The sequence below is a fragment of the Myotis myotis genome, unplaced genomic scaffold, assembly GCF_014108235.1.
Source record: "Myotis myotis isolate mMyoMyo1 unplaced genomic scaffold, mMyoMyo1.p scaffold_m19_p_3, whole genome shotgun sequence".
Classification (NCBI taxonomy): Eukaryota; Metazoa; Chordata; class Mammalia; order Chiroptera; family Vespertilionidae; genus Myotis; species Myotis myotis.
Window position 1 is genome coordinate 212,164,098 of NW_023416335.1, and position 15,084 is coordinate 212,179,181.

Genomic DNA, 15,084 nt, shown 5'->3' on the forward strand with positions numbered 1-15,084 from the left:
GTGAAGTTAGGGTTTTTCAAAATGCTGACACGCCGAGCTCAGAAGGTTCGCCATCCCTGTCCTAGGCGCTCTGACATGGAATCAGCAGCCTCAGGGTGACTGCACGTGAGGCTGGAAGCCCCGGCCGTGGAGGGTGCTCCCAGCTCTCGGGCCGGGAGGGCCTGTGTCTCGGGGAGAGGGTGACTGGGGTGCGAGTTGCCCACATGGGGCATCTGGAGGGACTGAGTGGGTGATGAGGTTGGGCCTGGGGCAGGAGGAGCGGGGTGGAGGGGCTGGCGCAGGCAGGGGAGACGGAGGGGGAGAAAGGACTCCTCCTCCCGGCAGCCACCCAGCCACCGTTGGGTCACGTCGGGAGAATCAAGCAGGTGCATCAGGCGCGTCTCCTTCCAGACGCGGCCCAGGCCGTCTCCCCCGGGAGGCCGTGGGGCTGGTGGCGGGCAGAGGCCCAGGCATCGCCTCCCTGGCGCTCAGCACCCACGCCCACGCTGCCACCAGCCTGGGGTCCTGGGCCTGCGCTGAGGGCTGAGGTGGAGAGCGGAGGGAAGGAGCCGCCGCTGGTGCCGTGGGAGGAGGCGGGTTCCTGCGAGGCTGACGCTTTCTCTCCTGCGCAAGGGGCCGTGGGCGCCGGGCTGGCTCCCGCTCCCGGTGTGGCTGGGCTCTCGGGAGACGCGTGCAGGGAGCACATTTATAAAGAATGAGAGCTGGGACGGCTCTGCCGGACGGTTCTGCCGGGAAGGTTCTGCTGGGACGGTTCTGCCGGGAAGGTTCTGCTGGGACGGTTCTGCCGGGAAGGTTCTGCCGGGACGGTTCTGCCGGGAAGGTTCTGCTGGGACGGTTCTGCCGGGATGGTTCTGCCGGGAAGGTTCTGCCGGGACGGTTCTGCCGGGACGGTTCTGCCGGGAAGGTTCTGCCGGGACAGTTCTGCTGGGAAGGTTCTGCTGGGAAGGTTCTGCCGGGAAGGCTCTGCCGGGACGGTTCTGCCGGGACGCGCTGCAGGACAGCTGGTGTTTTAAGGATGCGCCCCGACGCTGCCCTGCCTGCCCTGCCTGCTGTGTGCTGGGCGCACGGCCCCTTCCCTGCCAGTTGCTGATGTGGTCACTCCAGCAGCCTTCTGCCGCGCTTGCCCTGTATCTATGACCCCGCCAAGGGCAGTGTGTTCTGGAAGTTTCCCCACATCATGCCGCCCCGAGAGGAGGGAGGAGGTGCAGTGGGTGGAAGCGGGCTCTGGTGTCAGGCCCTTCGGTGCCCGGCAGCTGCGAGGTCCGGCCATTGGCTCTCAGAGCCTCCCCGCCTCCCGTGGCAGGGGGCACACAGGACCAGCGACTCCCCTCCGTCCCCTGCGGTGCCCCTGCCTCACCCATCCGTCCTCGAGGGTTGCGCCTTGTGAGTGCTGGCAGCCATTCTCCGCGTTCCTGGCTTCCCTCCGCCTGGGTCTGTGCGGTCACCCGAGCCTGCGGGTCCCTCTCTCTCAAGGCCCGTCGGCCAGATCGCGCGGTGCTCTGCTACTTCCCGGCTGGCCCTCCTGTCGGAGTCTGGCGAGACCACGTGGGTCTCCTCGGAGCTCCCGGGTCCCCTATTCCAGCGCCTTGTCCACAGGCCCGCACTCCACCTTCCTCCCTGCTGGGGCTCTGCCTGGCAGCCACCGAGGCCCGCCCTCAGGCTGCCTCTCGTGCGTGGCCTCTCCCTCTGGGCGTCGATCCCGGAAAACCCAGTGACGCTCAGCTGGGGTCCGTTCTTCACCAACACGCTCATTTCCGGGGATGAGTTTCAACCTTATCAGCTTCGCTTTATGCTTAGATCTTGAGTTCATTCATTCACTCAACAGCTGCTGGTCGAGTGACTCCTATGTGTCAGGTACGTAGTAGGACCAAGGACCTACTATGTGCCAAAATCAGAAATTCAAGAGTGACCAGTAGAGGCAGAGCTGTTGGCCCCTGGCCTTACACGGCGGGGAGAGGGGTGGTAACCAAGAAAACAAATGGCTGGTGCCGGTTCTCAGGTGGCGGCGGTTTCCAATTCTTTTTATGATGCCAGCGTGTGGTTTCCTCACCTCACCCCTGCCTGTTCTAATGCCAATCTCAGCCTCTGAGAAGCTCAGGGAGTCTCCCTGGCAGGAGGTGCACGCGGCCTCCTGAGTCGCCCACCGCCTTCTTTGTTAAAACACGGACACCTCTGTTCACACCGGTACACGTTCCCAGTCAGAATCCCGGCCCTTCCCAGTTGGAGGCTGAACTTCAGAATGAACGGTGACGTGCCCAGCCACGCGGGGGGGTCAGGAAGGGAGCGACAGAGGAGCCCCGGCTGTGACCCAGGCTTGGGTCAGTGGCCCTCGTCCCAGAGGGCCCGGGGCTGATCTTAGCACCTCACGGACGGCCACGTGCAGCCCCGGCGGCAGGAGCGTGGGGGTGGCTTCTGGGCCCAGGACCCAGGCCACGGACCCAGAGGCAACAACGTCCCCCACTGGACCCAGGACTCCTGTGCAGGCTCCCGGGTCCCCCGCGCATCAGCTGCAATTTTCCAAGCAGAGACAGACAAGAAGGTGAAGTGCCCGAGGGGCCTACATTTTTCAAAGGGAAAAAAAGGCTTAATTATATCTTTAGAGGCACAGACACGCCGAGGAATCCCAGCGAGTCTGAGACCCGAAGCAGAAATGCCAGGACGAGGGCTGGAGGATGAACACGGTTGAACTCGGCACCACGGCCTTTTTCTTTTTTTCTTTTTCCTCTTTCCTGGGGCTCTGGCAGCCGGGGGGACGAGGCAGGCATGCGGACAGGCCCTCTCCCTACAGCTGCCATCCCAGGAAAAGCTGCCTCATCAGAGCCGCCGTGGCTCCCCAGGCCTTCGGGACAAAGTCCCATCTTCCCGCCTGGAGTGGGGGCTCCACGCCTGATGCCTTGTCTCGCCTCTCTCCTTCCTCCCCTTTCTCTCTCATCTTCCTTCCCTCCTCTTTCCTCTTCCTCTGCCTTCACCCCCCCGCTGTCATGGCCTCTCCTATGTGTCCTGCCGCCCGGGCTGGGGACAGGGACAGAGATGAGCGCGGGGCAGACCCTGCCCTGAAGCAGGAGCCCGCTGTGAAAGTTCCCTCAGGGGGCAGATGGGGGTCACAGCTGAGGGGGGCCAGGCGCCAGGGGACACAAGGTGGGACTGGGAGGCTTCACGGACCAGGTCACAGGGCCAGGGCCTGGCGCGTGGCAGGTGCCCACCTCCTGTCTGTGGAGTCAGGTGGGTGGGTGGGGACCCGGTGGGGATTCCTGATGTGTGCACAGCCCCTGATGGGCCATGCGTGCTCTGCCCCCACCCTCGCCCCCCTCCTGTTTCCTGCACGAGGAGGGCTGGCGATGGTTCTGGGAGAGGCCAACCTGGGAGGTTCTGGAAGAGACCGGCCTGGAACCGGGGGGGGGGGGGGGGGGGACAGCGGCCAGGAAGCTGCCTGCTAGGGTCCTGGTTCCCTTGAGGGGTGAGGCACCGAGCAGCCTTCTACCACCTCCTCAGCCTCCTCTGCCGTCTCTCCCGGGATTGACCCTGTTCCCAGAACTGCCTGCACCCTCAGACCCTAACCCTGGGCAGCGCCCTAGTATGAGGCGTTTACTACAACCTCGTCTGCACATTTTCTCGTAACATGTCAACCCAGGGGCCCAGCTCGCTCTGCAGCCGAGTAGGTGGCCGCACTGGACTGAACCAGGTCCCCTGCAGACACTGGGAGGCCCTGGCAGGCGGCGGTCATGGTGTGTGTGTGTGTGTGTGTGTGTGTGTGTGTGTGTGTGTGATTTGAAGGTTGCTGCCTTGAACCCCTGCTTCACAGAAGAGGAGGCTGAGACCCGGGAGGGCGTAGGCTGGGGCTGGGACTGCGGGGCCCGTCCTCCAGGCGCGCTCCCTGCCCGAGGCTTTCTCTTCCCTCTGCCCCCGGATGAGCCCAGCAAGGGCAGCTGTCACTTCCCTTCTCACGGAGCCCAGTGCCGGCACTCAGCCATGCCCAGAGGCATGTGGGTCTGCCTGTTGAGACCATTACAGCCCCCGCAGGAGCGAGGAATGTTTATTTAAATCTGTGGGAGTAACATAATCATTTTCTATTGTGATATTTATATTTTATATATAAATTTATACTATGTCTTATATAATATATGCTATATATCTTATATATTAATATAAATTTATATAAACAAAATATACAGGTACATATAAAAATTTATATAAAATTAAAATACATTATATATTTTTATTGATTTCAGAGAGAGAGGGAGAGGGAGAGAGAGATAGAAATATCAACGATGAGAAAGAATCACTGATCAGCTGCCTCCTGCACGCCCCACACTGGGGATCAAGCCTGCAACCTGGGCATGTGCCCTGACTAGGAATCGAACTGTGACCTTTATAGATTGACACTCAACCACTGAGCCACTCTGGCCAGGCAAAATACATTATCTATATATATAAAAGCCTAAGTGACCGTTCGACTGTTTGACCATTCAACCAGTAGCTATGATGCACACTGACCACCAGGGGGCAGATGCTCAACGCACAGGCATGGAAACTTGGAACAGACTGATGAATCTCAGAGGGAAAGGGGGAGGGTGGAGGGTGGGAATAGATTAACCAAAGATTTTATATGCATACTAGAGGCCTGGTGCATGGATTTGGGCACTGGTGGGGTTCCTAGGGCTGGCCTGTGGGGGTCGGGCTGAAACTAGCTCTCCAACATCCCCTGAGGAGTCCCGGAGTGCGAGAGGGCACAGGCCAGGCCGAGGGACCCCACCGGTGCACGAGCCTCTAGTATATTTATAACAAAGCATTATTTGTATACAAGTATAAATTTTATATAGCTGTATATATTTTATATTTATGAGTATACTATATCTTTACATGATAATTACACAGCACATTAAAAATAATAATAACATAGAAATACGTACCTAGAACAGTTCTTGGGCTCCCCCAGCTGCCCCTCTTTCCTTTAAGGTCCCTCCGCCTCTGAGCCTGGAGTCATGGTAACACCATTTCTGCCCCTGAGCTGAGTGAAGTCAGGGGTAACCGAGGCACCGAGGCAGGTGGGCACCGTGTGGGCTGAGACCTGGGGAGGGAGAAGGTGGTGCTGATGGGGACACAGGGGCAGGGGAGCATGGACTGCCCCACAAGGGGCCATGGGGAGCCCATGCCAGACTGTGCCCAGGGGCAATGGGTGAGGCCCAGTCAGCAGGGGCCACTGCACAGCGAGGGCGGTGCCAAGCCCCGTCTCTGCCGGGAGTGGAAGGTGCTGGTGGGGGTCCACGCAGGACGGAGCTGCCGGGCAGGGCGGGGAGAGGGGCTGACAGCACAGCAGCCGTGCCCTCTCCATCGGAGCCAGAGCCCGTCTGCTCAGAACAGCCTGGAATTCCACCCGGGCTGCGGGCATTTCCCTTCGAAACCTTAGCCCAGGGAGTGAGGGGGGCGTTCCCAGGTTCCCCTCCGAGCTTGAACTTGGTGTTCCCGCCCCGGGCTTCCCACCCTGCAGTCTGCCCAGCTCTGCCGTGTGCCTGGCAGGCACCAGGGCCGGGCGATGCCAGGCCGGGCCCACGTGCTGCTCGGTGGGGCTGGGCGTGGGCCGTCTGGCTCCGCCCGTGGTGGCCTGGGAGCCCCAGCTCCCAGCTCGCTCCCGCCACCTGCGGTGACTCCGTTGGGAGCTTAAAACCAGCCACGGAAATGGTCCCGCAGTCCCACCCTCCCCGCGTGACTCGGGCAGGTCCCACCTGGAGCATCATCGACGGAAAAGGGGCCTGAGATGGTCCATGCCTAAATGTCACAGCTGTGGGCACCTGCGCTGCACCCGGCACTGGACCAGCCTGTGGGCTCCGCTCCGCTGCCCCCTCTGCAGGGAGGGCACCTCCTCCAGGCAGCCTTTCCTGCCCCCGCCCCTCCCCTCTGTTCCCGCCTCTGCCCCCCCTGGGTGGTGTACAGCGTGGCAGCGCGGTGCCTACCCAGGTCCTCGTTGGCTGCGAGAGGGTCCATGGTTGTCTATCACGGAGCACAGCTGCTGGGGCTGGGGAGGGACGGTGCCCACACGCCTGGGCTCACACCCTGGGAGACGCTGTGGGGAGGGGAGGGGAGGGGCAGACAGAGGTCTGGATTGACCGTCCAGAGGCACAGGGTTCCTGCCTGTGGGCACAGGTGAGGTGGGGCGGGCAGGGCCTGGCCTGGAGACACAGGGCTGGCCGAGCAGGCACAGGTTTGGGGAGAGTCATGGGATCCACTCCTGCCACCCAGTCTTGCTCCCCTGCGCGTCTGCAGGGCACGGGGGTTTCTCCCACTCCCACCTGCACCCGCGCTCTCAGCCCCGGCAGGGGAGGCACCGGTCATGGCCTCTGCCTGCTCCCTGCCACCCCCAGCAGCGTCACAGCAGGTTCTGCTTCCCGGGACCTGATCCCTGCCTCCCTTCCGTCACCTGTCTCCCCTGTCATCTGTCCTCCCTCCATCGTCCCCTGTCCTCCTGATGGCCCTGCCCATCTCTGCTGCTCGGGCTGGACCCCCTCTGAACCTCTGCTTCCCACCTCTTGCAATGAGCTCAGGTGTCACCGTCCACAGAGACGTGGAGAGTGAGGGATTTGGGGGTTTGTCCCATGGGGAGGTGGGACTCTGTGCTTGGATAAGGGGATCCCAGGTCCCCACAGGAGTCCTCGATATGGCGGGGAAGAGATTCCTCCTGCTTTGTTTCTTCCTGAGGGTCCGGACTGGGCACAGTGGGCAGGAGGGAGGGGGCAGGTATCTACTGGGCATCTACCTCATGCCAGGCCCTTTTCTAGGGGAGAGGGGTAGAGGAGGAACCTGGGCTGGGAGAGAGCAGGAGCTGGCGTGGCCCCAGAGCCATCTGACTCCCCTCACAGTCCGAGCTGCGCACGATGGAAAGGCTGTTGAGCTCACTTCACTCGTCCCCGGAGGTGGAAGCAGAGCCCGGGGGGACCACTTGGGGAAGATGCTGTGCAGGGGCCTCAGCATCTGGCTCAGGGTGGGATGAGAGGAGGTCTCGAGCCCCTTCAAGTTCTCAAAATCCTCAAGAGAAAATCCTTTCCCAGACTTCCATGTGCCCACAGCCCCTGCTAACTTCCAAAACACCTTCTCTCTCCCCAGGGGTGGTGCGCCAGGTGCGGCCCATCGTGGGCCCGTTCCACGCGGTCCTGAAGCTGGAGATGAACTACGTGCTCGGGGGCGTGGTGAACCACCGAAATATCGTCAATGTCCACATCTTCGTCTCCGAGTACTGGTTCTGAGGGCTGGTCCGCGGCACAGCCACGTCTGCACCTCCAGGCCAAGTCATTGCTGCCAGCGACTGTGCCCTGCCCCTGTTTATACCGCCCAGACATTTCTTGATTTTATGTATTTGTTCGTCAGGGTGGGCTGACATCTACCTGGCGTATTTTGGTGTTGAAATAATGAATGCAATTAACTGTTTGGTTGAAAACCTTGCTTATTTTTTAATGCAAATGTTCCATGTCGCTGCCTTTACTCTCCCTGTGGGCTGGGCATGGCTAAGGATCAAGGAAAGAGAGACACTTTTCAGGGGGGCAACTACTCAGAATGCCAAGAAAAGACCCGTTTTTGCCCTCATTGTATGGAAGTTGACATTTGGTACTTTTTGGCCAATCAGCGTGCCCCATTCCACGGTCACGCTGCTGTAGACTAGCAGGTCTGGCAGGCCCCGCCCAGAAGCAGCGCGGCACTGTGCTTCACGGGACCCGGGGGAGGTAAACCGCGGTTCTGTTGCAACAGAGAAACTCCGTGTGTGGCCCCGGTATGTTCACCAGGGGAACGGCAGGGTTTTCTCTGCTCCCTGCACCCTCTTCTCTGACCACAGGTGGGAAAATAAACAGCTTTGGGACTCTCCTGATGGCCCGTGCATGGGAGTCTGTCAAAAAGGGGGCTCCCACTAGCAAAGGGCCTGGGGGGGTCCCCCCTGGCCTTCTCCAAGAACCTCCTGCCTGCCAAGGTTCTGGGGCGGGGCCTGGTGTGTGTATTGGAAAAGCTTCCCACCTACACCATTTCCGGTACCATGGCCACCCTCTGAGGAGCGTGGCTCAGGCCCACAGTCCATGCCCACGTCCAGCCCCGCTAGGACTCCCGGCGTTCAAGCTTCTGAGTGCCCCTCGGGGACCTGCTGGGAGCAATGACCATTCTCTCCAGCAGTGCGCCCAGGTCCTGGCCACTGGCAGGTGGTCCTTCATTTATTCCTCCTGGCGACCCAGCGAGGTGGGCATGGCCCTGCCCAATCAGAGATGAGCAGGCTGGGCTCAGCGGGAGGAACTTGACTGCCCAAAGTCGCAGAACTTTTTAGAGACAAAGATGGAATTCAAATTCCGATGATCAGACTCCAAACCCTGTGCCAGGCGAGAGGTGGACAGGCTGGATGTATGGGGTGTCCCAACACCACCCTCAGCCAGGGGCGCTGGATCAGAGCACCCTACCCCTGAGGCCCACTCTGCCCCCCAGGGATTCAGCACCCAGCCCTTCGTTCCCACCCCAACCGGCCCTGAGCTTAGCCCACCTGCTCCGTGTCCCATTCGCCCCCCAGGGCCTCCCTCCTCCTGTGCCCGGCCCATCCCAGCAGTCTGGCCGCCTCCAGCCTCGGGATTTCTGGCTGGTGTCATGGAAGCCTGCACGGAGCGTGGTCCCTCACCACCTTCGGAAACGTTTCTGCGGCCACTCGTGTGGGGCCCTCGTCCATCAGAGCCAGGCCTGGGCCAGCCGGGCACAGGGCCCGCCGGGGCCTGGAGGGAGGGGAAACCAGTGCGGCCGGACAGCCCGGAGCCAGTTCCTGGGACCGGAGGCCCAGGGGACACCTGAGCAGCTCTCCATGCCAGCCATGCCGGACTGGGGTTTTGCAGGGAAGGGGTGGGGCCTCCGGGTGAGGGTAGGGAATGGGGAGGCCACATGGGCTCCAGTTCCCCACCTGCAGCTTGGGAGGCACGTCTGGGGCCCAGGCCCTTGGAGATGGAGTTTTCTGGAAGCTTCCTCCTTCCGACGCCTCAGTGGGGCGGGCGGGAACACAGACGCTTCCCACGCTCAACAGGTGTTAGGGCGGGAGCTGCCATTGGTGGGCAGAGCCAAGACTCCTGCCGTGGATTGGCCCTCGGGGGGGCACGTGACCTAACTGACCAATCAGCCCTTCCTGAGGGAGGGCGCTGGGGCGTGGGAATGTCTGGGGGCGGGAGGTGTGAGCCCGGGAGCTGCCAGGGGGTTGCCAGGTGCCCAAGCCGAGGGGAGGAGAGGGAGCCGAGCTGCGGCCCCGCCTGATTCGGGAGTCCGCGAGGCAGTGGGGCCATCGTCGCGGCTGCGCTAGCAGGTGAGTCACTGCCGTCTGCCCGGCCTCGGTTTATGCATCTGCAAAATGGAGCGGCAACCCCGGCCCTCCACCTAGGACCAAGGCCGTCAGCCAGCTGTTCTGCGCTGCACTGAGGTTCTCAAGTCAGTTCAGGTGGGAAAACCCTGGAAATCATGTTGCATTTTTTTTTCCTTCCTAATATTTTTTTATGAAAATTTTCAAACAGCAAAGTTGAAAGAATTACAATGAGTAAAAAAGGGGACCCAGTCCCTGGTATTGTTATGGCCGCGCACGCTGACTAATTTATACGCGCGGCGGACGGACGGTCGGACCCACCGCTCACAGACACCGGCTGTCAGCTGCTCAGTGACTGGTATCAGTGTGGCAGCGGGGGTGGCTCTGGTGCTGGGAGTGGAAGAAGGTCCGAGGGCTCCTGGGGGCTTCTTGGTCTCTCAAGACCTCAGATAGTCTAGGCCAGAGGTTCCCAGCGTGGGCACACGCCACAGGGGGGCAATTTGATTTTTAAGGGGGGCAATTCGAGAGTGAGTTATTAACAGTGAGTTTTTGCATTTCATATGGTTTTAGGGGCCTCATATACAGCCTATAAATATGTATTTTGACATTTGTGCATTTCAGTTCTCTATTATATGTTCTAAAACTTTATTTGCTATTTTTTCATATCACTTCATATGATTATTTTAACAATTTCTTAGTGATTTCTTCCTCAGTCCTTCAACTGTCCTTTCATTCTTTTATTTTTCTCTCTCATGGGTGCCATGTTCTTTGGAAGCTTGTTTAGACCAAGTGAATGGCTTTTCAGGCTTCCTCCACGTGCATAGGGGTCACTTTTTGAATAATAAGAATTCTAGGTCACGGCGGGGGCAGAGGGGTGTCAGGATGTTAGAGATGCTTGGGGGGGGGCGTGGCCATGAAAAGGTTGGGGACACTGCTCTAGAGTCTCCAGGCATAAGATCTAACCTAAACCCACCCTCACCCACCCTCTTTTCCATATTCACCAAACCAGGATTGGCCAGACTTCTGCCCCACACCAGCCTGAAGCCCTGGCCCCCCTCCCCAGGTTCCTCTGTGCACTTAACTGGGGTTGGCAAAAACCAGGAGCCCTGACCTCTGACCTTTGACCTGACCCAAGGACCACCGTCTCCCCTTCCAATTCCATGTTGCCATGTTGTGTAAATACCGTGGACTCTGCGGGGAGAAGCGATAATAGTGCTACAAAGCCCTTGCATGACGGGTACCCCTGCAACTACGATTTAGGTTTTAGAAATGACAAGTGGGCGTCTGAGCCGGGCTCCCCACGGCCGGGTGCTGCCTTCCCGCCGGCCAGGGCAGGGCAGGGCAGGGCCAGGCGGGGTTCCGAAACAGAGGAATGTTCCTCCTGCGGCTGGAGACGCTCATCCCGCGCCTCTCCTGGCAACTTGATGTGTTCCCCACCCGCCTCGGTAATTGCTTAATCAATTGCGTGCGGGTAACTCGCCAGAGAAGGTGGTGGTTAGGCCCGGGGAGCCTGCCGCCCACCCCCTGGGCATCGCCAGGCTGGCCTCTGTGCCTAGGCCTGGCCCAGAGGAACCCCGGGAGGGTCTTCTGTGCCCAGTCTGACCACAGGAGCAGCTTGGCCTGAGAGCCGGGATCCAGGCTGCGGCCATCTGCTCTGCTGGGTCAAGTCCAAGGCCCTGCCGGGTGGTGGAGGGAACATGTCTCATCCCCTTGAGGGTGGGGAGTCAGAGGGTGTTCCTTGGGGCTTCGCCACTCCCCCTTTGGGCTTTGGAGACCCTTCTGGAAAGCCAGCCTCCACTTGCTCCCCACCATGGTCCATGTTGCTGTGCGGTCTCTCCAGAATCTGATGCCCCCAAGCCCAGCCCAGGAGCCCCGCCGAGCTGCTGGGAGCCACTGCAGCCCCTCCAGGGGGCTCTGCGCCTTCGGGGGCCAGGCCATCACTCAGCATCGCTCAGAAGGCTGTTACCTAGAGCAGGTGTGCCCTGCATGGGCCCCGGCTCCGTTGCACCCAGTGGTTTGGGTTCGAGGGGCGGGGAAATGGCCCTTAACGAACGTGATTCTTTACCCCCATCCTACCACCGTGAGCACAACTGTGGCCTCCGCTGCCTCCTCTGTCGGGCACAGAGCTCCAGGGCCCCTCCCCACCCTGCTCTCCACGTCCAGGCAGAGCAGCCGCTGGTGCTGGGGGAATTGAGTGGAGGGGTCGTCCAGGTGGTGTGAAAGGGGCAGTGGAGTTATCACCTGGGACCAGGGCCTGCAGACCTCATCTCCTGCCTCTTGCTTTCCCTCTCCCTCTGCAGAAAGTTCAGGGACAAAGCCTGGGGTCTCTCTATGGGCAGCTGTGCCCACCTGCCTGTGAGCTGGGCCCCAGCGTATGGTGCAGGAGCCTCAGCCATAGGGAAGCCTGGATCACCCTCCCAGCACCCCTCTCTCCCCACACACCTCTGCACAGACCTGGAGTGCCCTGGAACCCTGGCTCTGGGGTGTGTGGTGGGGGCAGAGGGGAGAGGTGGGCCCCTCGTGGCACTGAGAAAGGGGAATGGCTGGGGTCAATGAACTGGGCCAAGGAAGAGGGGGTCACCCGGAGGGTGGGACCGGAAGCTATTGACATGTCCCAGAACAAAGATGGCCCTCTAACGCCCCCTCACAGACCTTTGTGGGGGGTGGCCACGTTCCAACGTCCATAATGGGAAAGGCAAGCCGTTAGCAGAGCCAACTGTATTGATAGCAGCACCCACAACCCTGACCCTGACAGTGGGTTTTCTGCCCCAGACCCTCACTCGTGGCCGAGTCCCAGGCCTGGCCGCCTTGCCCAGTTCCTGCGCCTTCACAGGTCCATGATTCCGGTCACGCTTAGAATAGCCAGCAGCCGGGATCCCTGCTAAGAGGCCAGCGCCCCTCCCACCTTTCTTGTGGGCAGAGTCAGGGAGATGCTGAAGACACGCTCAGATTCCCATCCTGACCACCTTTCCTCTCTCCCGCGACGGCTGTGCACACAGCAGGGCCTTCATTCTTGCTCTAGAGACCAGAGCACGACAGGCTGCATCTGCACCACAGATCTCTTTCCACGCTGTCCCCCCCCCCCCCCAGACAGGCAGCACCCCAGGAGACGGCTTTTCCTGCGCCTCCGCCCTTCCTTCCAGCAGCATCTCCCGTTGCCTGGGGAACCTGAGCTGGCAGCCCCAAGCCCAGATGGCAGCAGAGAATGCAGTCGCTGGGGGGCCCTGGGAACCCACGCTGGCCTGCGCCCATGGCAACTTACTGTCGGTGATGTCAGTGTTTGGGGTGAACGAGAAGAGCGCCGTTGCTACATCGTTGGTCCAGTGAGGGTTCCGGGCATTTTCCACTCGCCAGACTTCTTTGGTTCTGTGGGAGGAAAAATGGGGGGCTTCTTTTTTCTTTTGTGCCACAAGAATTTGGCAGCGAATGCCAACCTAGGGTAACATGAGAAAGTGCATTAGGTGGGCCTGTGGCTCTCCTGCCGACCTCTCTGGGTGTTATACCACGGGAGGCCGATGCCAGCTCCTCAGGACGTAGGGCTGCGGCCTTCCCTCGCAGCTGGAGGTAAGGCTGGTTTGGTGCCTCCTGTGCCCAGGGAGAGGCAGGTGAGTGCGTGACCCAAGAAAGGGGCAGAGCTCGCAGATGGAACCGCCCAGCACCCATGGAGTCTTCGTACAGGTGGCAAAAGAAAAGACACTCCTGCCTGGCCGTGTGGCTCAGTGGTTGAGCGCCAACCTATGAACCAGGAGGTCACAGTTCCATTCCGGGCAGGGCACAGTTCCGCGTTGCGGCCCCCAGTGTGAGCGTGCAGGAGGTAGCCGATCCCCGATTCTCTCTCATCATTGATGTTTCTCTCTCCCTCTCCCTTCCTCTCTGACGTCAATAAAGAAATATTTTTTAAAAAACTGAAAAAAGACGTCCCCTGAAGTGGACACTGGAAACTGCCAGCCCTGGCGTCTCTGCTCTCTTTCTTGGTGGAGGGTCAGGTAGTGGCTTCCCGTTTGGTTTCCTGTCCCTCCTCCACCGGGAACGGCGTTTGGGCCTCTCCAAGGGGCCCCCGTCCTGCACGTGCTGACTCGCCACCGCGCATCCCCACGCCCGCCCGCTGTCCCCGAGCAGAGGGGCATCTGCGGGGCAGCAGGGACCCCCCCACCCCCCACAGCCCACCTCCCTCCGCCGGCCCACAGGCGCGCTGGAGAGGACCCCGTAAATGTATCTTTCAGCAGCCCCTGCGACTGTCATCACCGGTTTATTTTATCTCTGGCCTCAGGACATTCACGCTGCTTCCCCGTTATTAGTCATATTATATCATCAGCCGCAATTTTGCTTGTCAGCCGGTGGGGGAGGGGCGCTGAGGAGAGAGAGGGGCCGGCTCTCTCTGGAGAGGAAGGCGGGAGGGTGACCGCGCCCTATAACTGTGGCTGCTGAAGGCTTCCTCTGGCCAGGCCCTGGGCGCACTCCCTGCTGTCTGCGGGGGCCTGGGAGCCAGCTTTATCGAAGGCCAGCAAGGCCGGGCCCCTGCTGACTGGTGCCTGCCTCCGGGGGTCTCAGGGTGTCTCCCGAGCCGGAGGGGACCGTGGCCACTCTGTGGCTGGGCAGGGACCCTAACAACAGCCCGATTGGGTCGGGGAAGAGCTCAGACTGTGGAGCCAGACGGCCCGGCTCTGCCACTGACATGCTGTGTGACGTGGGCAAGTTGCTAAACCTCTCTGAGACTGAGGCGGGAACAGGACACCACGCTACCCACGAAAGCTCCTAGCAGGGTGCCGGTCACCCAGCCCCCTCCCCCGTCAGCGCAGGGGAGCGAGACTCCAGAGCCCCCTGGTGCTCAGCACGCCCCTCCCCCGGGGAGAAGGTGGCCTGAGCAGGACAGTGATGACCGCCCCTCCTCGGAACTGCCCGGGCGGGTGTCCTGCTGAGCGGGACCAACTCCTAAGGTCTGACTTGGATGTTCTGGCTGTCGAGTCTCAGCCGGATGATCGGCTGCAGCCAAACAACAGACGGAGATGGTAACGTGGCACCCGGGGGCTAAATAGGCGGAGAGGACCACAGGCCACCGCAGCCAGGGCCAGGCTGTCAGAGGGACAGGCGCTGCGCGGGGTGCAGGGACCAGCAGGCACCCAGCTCCCTCAGCCCCTTCGCTCCTGGAATACGAATGAGCTGCTTCCCATTGTGAGCACTGGCGAGCGCGAGGCCAGGGAGGCCCAGGCCCCACGGAACCGGCGGTGGAAACAGTGAGCCCTTCTGGGATTAGACAGTGCAAGGGAGAGCAGCCGCCGGAGCCAGTGAGAGCAAAACAAAGGGGACCCATGACCCAGCACGAGGACAGGCCACCTGTGGCGAGGAGCCGTCCCACACTCCAGCAGCTTTTTGGTCTGGGCCACACCAGAGGGGGCGAGGCAGTGTGGCTCAATGGTTGAGCGTTGACCTATTAACCAGGAGGTCGCGGTTTGATTCCTGGTCAGGGCACATGCCAGGGTTGCGGGCTCCATCCCCTGTGTGTGTGTGGGGGGGGGGGGGGGAGGAAGGGGGCATGTAGGAGGCAGCCAATCAGTGGTTCTCTCTCATCGATGTTTCTCTCTCTCTCTCTCTCCCTCTCTTTTGCTCTCTGAAATCAATAAAAATATATATTTTTTAAAAGTCTCAGAGCTCATCAGAACCCAGGCCTGGCGAGGAACGGGGTGTCCGATGGCTTCAGCAATGGGCAGCCTCCTTGATGGACAGCGAAGAGAGTGAGGAACGGTCTCTTGGCAACTCCCCAGAAGTCTTCCAAGATCTTCTTT

The 15,084-nt window shown here is 60.7% G+C and overlaps 1 protein-coding gene and 1 long non-coding RNA gene across 3 annotated transcripts in view; one reads left to right on the forward strand and one right to left on the reverse strand.

The window, feature by feature from the left end:
* Positions 1-7,414, forward strand: part of FBLN1 (fibulin 1) — a 69,166-nt gene extending 61,752 nt beyond the window's left edge. For both annotated transcript variants that reach the window (XM_036300229.1, XM_036300227.1), the window contains one exon: positions 7,099-7,414. In XM_036300229.1, coding sequence (XP_036156122.1) covers positions 7,099-7,238 — 140 coding nt within the window. In that variant the 3' untranslated portion in view covers positions 7,239-7,414. The remainder of the gene's footprint in view (positions 1-7,098) is intronic.
* LOC118651242 lies at positions 4,767-12,663 on the reverse strand. Its single transcript, XR_004966139.1, has 3 exons — positions 12,564-12,663; positions 5,952-6,061; positions 4,767-5,068 (listed from the first exon to the last, which is right to left on the reverse strand). It is a non-coding gene; the product is annotated as an uncharacterized LOC118651242 (long non-coding RNA).
* Positions 12,664-15,084: the final 2,421 nt, after the last annotated feature.